Source organism: Pomacea canaliculata, linkage group LG6, assembly GCF_003073045.1.
Source record: "Pomacea canaliculata isolate SZHN2017 linkage group LG6, ASM307304v1, whole genome shotgun sequence".
In the NCBI taxonomy this organism is placed as follows: domain Eukaryota; kingdom Metazoa; phylum Mollusca; class Gastropoda; order Architaenioglossa; family Ampullariidae; genus Pomacea; species Pomacea canaliculata.
In genome coordinates, this window is record NC_037595.1 from 23012826 (window position 1) to 23024654 (window position 11829).

General features: G+C 37.5%; 1 protein-coding gene across 1 annotated transcript in view; it reads right to left on the reverse strand.

Annotated features, from left to right (window-relative positions):
* The window catches only part of LOC112566953 (adenylate kinase 9-like), a 37699-nt gene extending 26447 nt beyond the window's left edge, over positions 1-11252 (reverse strand). Inside the window, 15 exon segments of the mRNA XM_025243382.1 lie at positions 471-834; positions 1881-1982; positions 2707-2863; positions 3376-3556; positions 4331-4572; positions 5037-5111; positions 5367-5495; positions 5815-5883; positions 6604-6711; positions 7201-7313; positions 8043-8192; positions 8707-8827; positions 10126-10313; positions 10940-11063; positions 11173-11252. Of these exon segments, the coding sequence (XP_025099167.1) occupies positions 471-834; positions 1881-1982; positions 2707-2863; positions 3376-3556; positions 4331-4572; positions 5037-5111; positions 5367-5495; positions 5815-5883; positions 6604-6711; positions 7201-7313; positions 8043-8192; positions 8707-8827; positions 10126-10311 (1997 nt within the window). The 5' untranslated portion in view covers positions 10312-10313; positions 10940-11063; positions 11173-11252.
* Positions 11253-11829: the final 577 nt, after the last annotated feature.

The window sequence follows — 11829 nt, forward strand, 5'->3', positions numbered from 1 at the left end:
GTGCTTCATTACCTCCGCCATCTGTGACGAGTTCTCTGGTTTTTAGTTTCTGTAACATACTTTTTTTTACATGGTGGGGTTGTTAGCCCTACCACAACCTAATTTACCTCTAGGTGAGGTGTCCACCTTAGTCGCCTCTTACGACATGCCTGGCTGGATGGCAGGGACCCTATTCTTACAATGCTTGCTAGGCAAGCATACCCCGGGGTCCCACAGGGCATTTTACTTAAATACAATACATGTAATAAAATTAATTATTGTCGTTGTTGGTGCTGTTAGTGGTGGTCATGTACTTAAATCCTGATGTATTAAACTGATATGGGTCTTGACAGCAGAAGGCAGTAAATGATGGCATCGGTGACTACTGGTATATCCTTGACACTACTCTCTTTGTGCAACTTAGTAATATTTTCTTATTATTATTATTAGTATTATAATTATTAAATTCAATTATTATCTTATTATCTTACAAGGGTCCTGAAGGCTGCTCATTTGCCATCTTGTGTTCTGCATCAGCAATGGCAGCCTCCATAAGCTCAACAATAACCTCAGCTGGCAAGGTGATTTCCTGCTTCTCAGCTTCAGCCACAGCTGCTGTGACCATACTGACCACCTCAGGGTGGGTGGCATCCACCTCAGGCTCAGGTGGAGGTACAGGTTCTTCGGGCTCAGATGGAGGAACCGGTTCTGTAGGCTCAGGTGGAGGAACTGGTTCTGTAGGCTCAGGTGGAGGAACTGGTTCTGTAGGCTCAGGTGGAGGAACTGGTTCTGTAGGCTCAGGTGGAGGAACTGGTTCCTCCTCTTCAAGTTTGTCTGTCTCCATGTTGTCCTTAACTATAAAGCAAGAGGCATTATTTATTAATGGGAAATAAATATACAGCATATAAAAGTATGCTACCTGCATTCACTTGGTAACATCCAGGAAATCATAATAATCAAAGGTAGAAGTAATGGTTAACCAGAAATCTATACATTTTTGAAACAGTTAAAATATCTAATTTTTTCTGAAACCATCAAGAAATGTTAATATTTCTGAAATAGTCAAGAAATCCATATGTTTCAAATAAAAAGTGAAAAAATTATTTTTTCAGAAACATTCCAGAAGTGAACTACCATCTCCCCCCCCCCCTTCATGTGATGCTCTCCCCTGAAAAGGGCAGTTGTTATACAAGTGCTCCACTTCAAAGTATCTGGTCCTGCTTACTTTAATATATCAGGCTCTGGATAAATCTAGTGAAAAGAATGTAAATCCTTTGTTCCAAGGGTGTGTTTAAGGGCTGAATGATCTTCTTTTGTGACAACATCAGGAAACAAGAAAATTAAGCATATTTCTTAGTTTCTATGTACCTCCTCATTATGAAACTATAATGTTTTGGTCAGGTGGCTACTTTTAAAATATTTTAGTTTATGGCATAGAAGACTCAAAGGCATTCTACAAAAAAATTATAAATGCATCACACTGTAAGTTATTAGATATTAATGATTTTTTTTTCACAATATATCTGCTTCACACAAGAAGTAGACAGAAACATGTGATAATCAACAATTCCAGAAACTGCTGTCTCACTCATAAACTGATATTATTTAGCAAAATGGAGTCTATTGTACAGGTGACACAAGAAAATTCTTCTTTCATGCAGACAGAGGTTGTCAGACAAGTCTGATGCTGTGATAGATAAATCACTACCACATTATCAAATATTAATCAATATACATCCCTTTTATCTACCGCTCCATGGAATTATGTTTTCTTGATCCTTTTCCACTGGAGTTCAATGAATTGTTTACAATTCATCTATTTTTTTTTCTTTGCATCCAGCTGTCCTACCTCTAAGTACACACATCAATTCCTGTCAATAAACATCAATAAATATTTATACCTTCTGTCTTGCTTCTTTCTTCCTGCTCCTCTTTCTCTTTTGCTTCCACTGCTGCTCTCTCCTCTGCTTCTTTGGCAGCAATTTCTGCTGCAAGTCTAGCTGCTATTTACACAAAAGATTGGAAAATATTCAGCAAACCTTTCCCTTTGCAGTCTCCTAAACCATTAAAGATTTGTGACTTAACTTTAATTAGGCTTAACAAACTACAACAACTTACACTTCAGGAAATACAACAGGTAAGAAGCCATGAAAAATTTTACAGCCTGCTTATTTCTCCCATAAACAGTAAGGTAGCAACAAACAAAAAAAAAACTGTACTGAACAGCAAGCTTCAAACTTCCCAATTTGGCACTGTGGTACATGTATAATTTTAAATAAATTCCTTATGATAATGCACTGAAGAACACTTTCTTTTTACTTACCTCTACAGGAAAAGGGGCTATTTGTAATGTGATCAGCAATGCCACAAATGTTACAAACACAAAAACGCAAACTTATTTATTCTGAGACTTTGTGTTCCCTCTTTTGATATTAAATTGAGTCTCCTGGGCAGACATCATCCAATTTGGATCTTCTCATGCCCAAATCTTTAAGCAGCAATTATTTACTATGATCAGGAATAGTTGGTTTAACTATATTTTTCAGTTCTCTATTTCAAAGATGATCAGATGATCGTGATTTGTGGCAAAGTTCAAACACATTAACAGATCAATATATGCTTTGGATGCATCCATTTTTCTTCATTTATTTGCTGAGCATTTTCTGAACTGCATCAGGAGACACAAACCAATCTCTTTGTTTTTCTTTACTGGGCAACAATTCTCACCTTCCTCTTTTGCCTGCATTTCCGCCTCCAGCTGCTCTTTAATCTTTGTTTTGATGGCCTGAATGGCCGCTTCTGTTGTCTCAGTCTTCACTTTGTGCAGCAGCTTCTCCTTTTCTTCCTTCAGAGAAGGCTTTATGATCTCTTCAACCTTCAACACCTGTTCTCAGAGAAAAGTTGTTGCTCAAAGAATGCCAAAACAACTTTCAACAGAATTCATTGGCAGGGAGTGACATATACTGTTTGCTACCAAGAGTAGGCATCATAGCTTTTGTTCAAGGCTTACCCATGCCTATGACTGGAAAACTCTCCTTTCCCACCCAAGATTGGATTTATCAGGGAAAATAAACAAACAAAAAGAGAAATAGAAGGAGAAAGTTGGACTCCACTTTCCATACCATACCAAATTCTAGAGATAGTGAACCATTTACATGCCCATAAAACCATGGGGCTGTTAGACTTGTCCTCTTTACTGTTCTCACACAGTAACAAAAGTGAATCTTAAGAACAGTTTCTGTAGGTAAGGTTAGTTTTTCATATTTGTGAATACAAGACCAAAGGTCCAGGAAGCCTAAAGCCTTGTGAAACAGCATAATTTATGACGTAGCACAATCAACTAAAACATTGTATCACAGTGTTTCAAAGTGGCCATATTCAGCAACAAGTGTTTACCTTGGCATTGTATTTCTGGGCAAGAAGGGCACATACGGAGGATTTTCCTGAAACAGGTGGGCCCAGAACAACAATCTTGCAAGGTGGGCGGGGCTGCGGTGGAAGGAGGTATGGGCGAGGATTTCTCATGAACTTTTCCATGGCCTCTGGACTTGAGAAACAGTACATCTTGTCCAGAAAACTGAAGCAGGGAAGAGACAGAAACAAAAGCAGATATAAACTTTTCAGAACAGACATGAACATGTGACAGAAGGATGTCACACTATTTGTATAGCATGTTAAGCAAATCTGTTCTTGATCTGAAAACATGGGTGCTCTGTAATGTCCTGCAACCTTTCATAAAAAAAAAATCAAACAAAAAGGATGAAAAAATAAAAATGGAGAAGACTAGTATCATCTTACCATTTAGCTGTCTGTATTAAGTTTTGCATGGTGTAAAATTTCTTTAAGGAATTTACAAGAAAAAATGATTCTAGCCTCGCAGACAGAAAATGATGCACATAAAGAATTAGTAGAATGAACTGCAAAACCAGGACAGAGTGCCACTTTCAGAACTAATGGTGTAATTGTTTACAGGATGTTCTGAAAAATAATGAAGATGATAACAATAATAAAAAAACACATGATTTATATACTGCATACTAAGAAATGTGCTCTTAGACAAGAATGAGACATGGACAACACATGAAGGATGGAAGAAAAAAACAATAGCACTGATGACATAAAAGACAAACATAAGAAACAAAGAGGAACTGAGTAAAGAGAACTGAAGGTATTGTGATTCTGCAGAGGAAGACAAGTAGGGAGGTAATCAATAAATGAAAAAAATAGGAGGGGGTTTGAAGATGGACTAGCATTGTGTGAACTGTTGTTGAGATCTAACTCTTTATTTGCTTGTCATATAGTGTGTGCTTTATTGAAAAAATTTAAGTATATTAAAACTGTTTTTCCTCACCTGACAGCATGATCTGGTTTACCCAGAACTTTGCTTCCTTCAAACAGTGCTACGGGACAGTAACGCAGCCAACGGCTCCGTCGCCAACGGAAACGGGGTGCTAACATCTTCCTTGATGCCAAAGAACGCATCAATTCATCTGTGTCAATGTCTTCAGGTGTTTCTTCCTCTTCCTCCCCCTGGAGAAGGATTGGTGCAGCAGCCGGCCGAACAACAAAGCAGTTCATCTTCTGTATCACTTGCTGAAATAGCAGTATATGCTGCTTAGTACCTCATGTTCGTGCAGCGAGAATAGACATCAAGGGCGACTACGTCACCTTTTGCAAAGATAAGCCCTATTATTCTCCTCTGCAGAGACGTCTTACTCAGGCTTGGAATTGTATGTAAAAATGGTTAATCTTCAGTTATACTTGGGCTAACCCCAGATGCAACCAGTGAGTACCAATCAGGGTAGCTTTCTGCTGCAAATATCTCAATGTTTATTGAAAGTGTTTTTTTACGTGCAAATATAATATTAAGAAGATCAAAAAGGTTTTGGCAAATAAGTATTCAGGGGACACACAGACCATGAGAAAATAGCATAGTGTGCAATGTGACTTCTATGAAATGTACTGAGGGAAGTTTGCCACTGAAAGCAGTCCATGTCACTATGCAACCATTTGCACTAATATTATTTGACCATCTGATGCTGGTACGAGTTACTTACCTTAAGAAGAATGTCAAGTGGCTGGTTCCCATCCAGTTCTACAAGGTACTGTTGATTGTGATCAGCCATATAGTCCTATAAAACCCAATATGTATCTTGCGATTCAAATTCTATTTAGCTTTCCGCTAACATAATCTCAGTAATGACATTTTACTAAGGACAATCATGGTCCATTAATGAGAGAAGTGTTTATTTCCTCAAATCTGTAGCAGCTTTTTGTCCTTTATTTTTTTAGAAAGTTCACATTGCACTCGATCACTTGCCACAACTCTTTTCTTCAGCCTGTAGTGCATGTGCAATTGTGCATACACACACACACAACTTGCTCACCTCAATCAGTCGGAGCATATTTTCCTTGAAGTAGGTGATTTCCTTTTCCACCTGCTGTTGCATGTCTTCTGGCCTACGGATCAGCCGTTCCAAGATTTCTACTGGAAGTTCAGCTAGGTGTTCTTCCTCCTGTTCAACAGAAGTAAACAAATTCTAGTCAAAAAACAGCCAGGACTCCTCTCCTCCATTTCAAAATGGTACAAAGCATATATTCTTCAAGAACTTTCCCAAGTGCTCCTATCCTTCATACCTATTTACGTCATGCAGCAATAATTAAAACAACAGCATGAGAATTTTTCAAGACCATGCAAAAGCTCACTTGTCAGACCCTGTAAGATCGTGTCGTTCTCTTAAACAAACATTATCAGGAACCCCACTCACACCTGTTATCAGAGGCCAATGGGATGAAAAAGGAACCTTTGATTCTTCCTCGTGTCAAGACCCTTACCTCCATTTCTTCCTCTTCTGCATGCTCCTCCTCCTCCTCTTCTTCTTCCTCTCCCTCCTTTTTGGTAATCTGTTCCCATGGATGCAAACCAACAAAAACAGAGGCAAAAGAGACTGCACTAAGAAAAAAGTGAGGCAGCACAATGTGCAATAAGCTAATAATATATATCCTTATTTTCTGTAGAACCAACATAGCATTTCTCAGCGCTGCAGAATCTTGCTAAAATGTCCTGCTTTTCATCCTTTTCTCACATAAAAGAATTGCAGAATTAACCAAACATACGAAATGTAAAATGTGCGTGTTTTGTGGGTTTAACAATAAAGCTCACTCCACCTTCACATCTGAGGACAGGATTACTTTTTCTGAATCTCTTGTTTAAGTACAGTATTAAAGTAAACCATTGAAAAATGTTGCAGAATTTCACAGGATTTGAAAAACTTAATGTAAATTTGAAGTAGATGAACTAAGTATAGGCTTTAAAGTATTTAGTAAAGAAAAAAAGAATAACTTTTGCAGATCCTTTTTTTTTTAATCTATTTCTTTTGTGAATAAGTTCAAAGGATTTTTGACAACAGTAGAGATTTATATTACAGTTTCCTGCATAGATTCTACTCACTATGCTGTTTATAAGTGTTTGTGTTTTGTACATCTCTCTTACACATGTTCATGCATGTGTCTGTGTGTGCGCAAACACATTGCATACAATTACTTTTTCTGACTTTTACTTGTTTCTGTAAGTGGCTTTATACATGTGTGTGTGTGTGTTTTTGTGAGTAATGTCTCACTCACAGGTTTAACTGGTTTTTCTGGTGCGTAAACTTCCCTGGTGTAGATGTCTCCTGTCACCGGATCCACTTTTTGGCCCAGCAGTCTTCGTTCCAAATCCTTGTCAGGTAGCTAGTCACATGACACATTATTCAAATCAAACAAAATAATTTTTATAATAAAATAAAACAATAATATTTCTTCCCTGATTTATCTTTTATTCCTCAAAAGAGAACAGAGAATTTTTCTTGTTAAAAGAATTCTGAAAATGATTAGGAAAAAGTGAAAAACTGATCTGCCCAATCTTATTAACTTCTGCATTACACGTTAGAGATGTCAAGTGTACATTTACAGTCTATATTTTGGCAGTTCAGTGATGCCACAATTAAGCATGTCATCAATTCACTGAGAAGTGGCTATCTGAACAGATATCTGATCTTACAAATGCTGTTCTTTTTCTCTTTGTGGCACTAGTTTGCAATCTGGTTCCTTGGCTTAGTTGCTAGCTCAGCATAAAATGCTATTGTCTTTATAATCTATACTGCTGGAATTAATGCATTTTCTCAAATGTACATCCCTTCAAAAGATATGAATGATGACTCATGAGCTTGCCAGACTCACCCGAATGTTGATGATAAAATCTGGTTTCAGTTTCCAGCTCTTGACCAGCTCCAGTTGGTCATGTATTGTTAAAGTAGCCTCAGACATGCAGGGGAAATCATCTAAAACGTATCCTGCATAAACGAGTCAAAGCACACAATACTCATGCCAGGAATTGTTTTATTACATGTAGTTGTTTACCTTAAGGTAGGAGATGATTATACATACTTTTTAAAGTGAACCCTAAAAATGCTTGACTTTATCATTTCTCTTCACCCATGAGTTCACCCTTAAAATCAACGATATATATATACACACACTACAGACGCTTATTTATGCATACAAAAATTGTTTGTTTGGGGTTTTTTGTAGATTTATTTTGTAATTTATAGTTGAAGATTCCATATTCTATAAAATACAGTTTACTTTATGCAGACCAAAATACATGTTAAAATCTGTAAATTAGGTGAAGTCTTGTGAGAATGTGGCAAGTGTCATTACAATGACATATATAAGATACACATTAACACCTTCAGTCATTATGAAATCAAGTTAGGTGTCAATTCTGTCCACTATCTTGCATTCACTAGCTTGACTGCTAAATGTGAACAATGTATTAAAGCATAAGAAAACATGTTGCTTCTTTACATTTCAAATTTTACGTACTGTGCTGGCTACTTGCATATCCACTATGTTAGATTCAGAAGAACTTACATTGTCATATCCTGTATACTAAAATAGGTTAACAAACTACTTTCAATAGCATGCCAAAAAAGAGTCTTTACACTGCAAACCAGACTTCTGAAAAATTTAGCAAGAAGAAAAAGTTCTTGACAGAAGAGTGTAACATAAATCCATGTTACCATGATGGGCAACTTCTGGTGAGTCAATTTTCTCCTTGATCAATTGGATCACAATGTTTTCAGGAACTGCCTCTCCACGAGTCAGCATCTCTGCACAGCGCTGCCCCATCTCTGTATGTAGCTCCATATTTTCCAGTAAGATGTCAGTTGCTGTATTCAAGAAAGATACATTTGTACACTTCAGACATCTGCATATACGTTCACCATCTGTGTGTGTGAGGTCAAGAAAGAGGGGTCAGGTTACGTATTTGTCATTGCAAGCTTCTGTTTTGATTGCAAGCAGACTAAATAAATATAGAGTTCTCCTGTCATGTCTCAGTAACCACCACCATGCCTCACCCTCACACTCCCCCTCCCCAAGAGTGCCAATAATCAACTGCTAGAACCAATAATTGTGCACTAATTTTAATATATTTTTTTCTTCATGAACAAATTTAATTTCTCTAATGGTTCTGCTTGCCTGCATGTGAGAAAGAGAACATCCATTAATGTTATTATATTCATATTTATGCGTGAATGCATATATGTGTGTACAGATTATACTCATATTGATATTGTACAGATTTGTACTTAGATTCTACACCATTCTAGAGGGAGTGACAGTTTGTTTGTGATAATTTAGAGGTGAAGAGGTTGCTGTAACTAGTTTGAAGATTTTTCTTACAGTTAATAAGCACACACTTCCACTCCTGAGCAAGCCTTCTGGCAAGAGCTGTCTTCCCAACACCAGGTTTGCCCAGGATGATAAAACATGTTGGTTTGGACAGCAGGAAACGCAACTCTGTCTGCAAAGAAGCATAAAAATACTAATAATATCAAAAGCTTGGCATACCATTTCTTATACAGGATGTCATACACATATTCTGGCTTGACTGCATTACATTTATATTAAGAAATAAAATGTGTTGGTTTGGAGATCACACTAATCACCAGGGTACAAGGTCTTCCCAGATGGTTAACTTCATGCACAGCGCTTCTCAGGCACACCTGTTTGTCAGAGGTTGCAGAAATAATTATGTAAGAGGGGAGATGGGGGTTGCCTTCCCAATATCACCACAATAATAAACACAATCAACACTGTTGTGAGTAGAAAGGGCTTTACTTGTATGCCAGTTAATATTGCCAGCAAAAGCGAAATGTTCACAAGCAATCTGAGCAATCTCTAAAGTGCTCGGTGGGGTGATACTTCCACTTCTACAACTCTCTCTCAGAATGCCCCCTCTTATTTCTCCTACCCCAAATATTCTCAAATCCACTTTGTTTCTACAATGGCCCCCTCTCCCTGTAAGAACACAACAAAGAGGACATGAGGTTGCTGGAATAATCAGCGGGTGATGCCTCCAGTAAAACACAGGTCACTGACTAAGAATAATCTGGGGGAGAGAAGGGGTTTGTTGGATATTGAAAACCTTCCCCATTGTGCTATGCTCAGTCCACAAGTGTTCCAGCCTCTGTGCGTGCCACCAGCTACCCTGTAACATAATTAATGTCTGAGTGGATGTGGGGGTTAGTGTGACTGACTGTAGAATGAAAGGCTGCTGGTTCGAAATTACTCTCACCTGTCGCTTGAAAGTTTCCCCTGGCCACCCAACAGCCACTGAGAAGAAATGGGTACCTAATTTATTGGCAAATGTAAATGCTACTCCTCTTGACTAGTTTGTGAAGTGTGCATCATTGTTGCTGTCTTCATTGTCTAACGGTCTGAAATACTATATTCATGCAATCTTGACTCCAGTAGTTCGTTTGCTGGATCAATTCTCCACTTCCCTTCAATTATTCAATGTTTTCTGATCTATGGAATATTTTCTCTGCAGCATTTTTCCCTGATGCTTTAAATTCTGGATCTATGCAAGTCAACAAGCTGTTGATGTGACCTCCATAACAGTCATGTGCACACCAAAAAACAAACAACCGTGTGTTTTATTGTGTAAAGTTTGAGCCCACTTTGATGAATGGAAAATGTGCTATAAAAGTCATATTATTATTTTTGTTGATGTTGTAATAAAGAGGAGTAAAATCGATGGATACTGCTTAAAATAACAATCCTGATCACCATTTTGTTATTTCATTGCTAATCACTGACCTCATCTTCCGAAAAGGGGTCTGCATCCATGTTTTTCAGCATGGCTTTTATCTCGTCAGGCACATGTGAGGGATCAGCCACACTAACCGCATCCAGGTTGGTGATGTAGGTTTCACCTGGAGCTTGTGTGATGCTTCTTCTCTCTTTGTGTTCCATAATATCCATCTGGACACTTTCATCTGTCATACCTGCTGACATTTATTGATTTAATTAAAATAAAGTAGCTATTATAGAGATATCAGTTATAAAGATAATTTAGGTCATCTATAACTGATTAAGAAGCTGCCAATCCAGCGATCAAAGGCAATTTATGTTTATGTGTGTGTATGCATGTTTAAATGCCCATATACACAGATAGTTGTCTCTATATTGAATTAATGGTGCTAGGGAACAAAAATAGAAAAGGCAGAGTGCCTATGCATGTATAACATCTATTTTCAGCTTTTTCTCTTCTAGACCAGCCCTATTCCTCTGATAAGTTATACTGATACCAGATTGCCTATGCACCAGCATTATATCTAATGTCTATAAATGACTGTGGGAAAAATAATAGAATTAGTTAAAAAGATTATAAAGTGAGATTAAAGATAATGTAATCATGAAAATCATTACTGTTTCAACAATGATTATTATCCCCTTTAGGGGATGGCTAATGTAGTTATAACTGGAGCCACTGAAAATGAGGTACAGTCCATGGATTTAATCTCCCTTAAATCAAAAACATATACATGGATGTGATACTTTAATAATAACCTTCAGACCTATTTCCTCTTTACTAAAATTATTTTGGTAATGTTTTTCTGTCAATGCTTACCGAGAGATTTTCGAACATTTAAATTTTCTGCAATAAATATATGGCCCGCCTTTTGAGATTGTACAGCTCATGGGCACGTTGATCAACGGTAACAGCACACATGGTGTGTGAGATTTTTATTTGTCTGAAAAAGTTTTATGAAACATCAAAGAATAAATGTCATTCTATGTTAATTAAAAGTAAAGTTCTGAAAGTCACAAATCTTGACTCAAAACATCGTAAATTGTACTTACTCCTTTGCTGTTGTCCGCCATTTTGGCATCGTTTCCATGGAACCTATTACTCTGGTAGAACCGCGCTGAATAATCTGCGGGCGTAAGAAAATGTTGGTTCCCACTAAAATAATATTTATCATTTTAAACATTTATATTTATCTGAAATTTTTACGTGTAAAAATATTTTGAAGTTAATAAGTATTTTGAAATACATTCGAGATAAAATATTTTACAGTGGTTTCTGCTCCAATTTTTTAAAGGTTACAGCACGTCCGTGGTTACATGGTAGCTTTTAACCATCTACCTAGGTTTGGAGGGGTTTTGTCACAGTCAAAGATAAGGGCGAACTTACTTATAATGTGTTCTTTAAAGTTGAGAACGGTGGTAAAGATAGAAAACAATAATTGTAGTTAGGAAGCGAGTCTATTCCACCCAGGACAAAATGGGGAACTCAGGGGAAAGTGTCGTGTTTCCGAAGTTATAAGGCAGTGTCCAGACCCCGCAGACACTACTTAATTCATGTTTCTTTGCCGCAGGGCACCTTTAACTGTTTCCGCTTTATGACTATACGGATCTAGGGGCAAAACATTTGCGGGGTTTAGACACCGCGTTATAACTTCGGAAGCAAGACGTACGTTTAATTGTCTTTGAATTCTCCATATATGCTATCCAAGG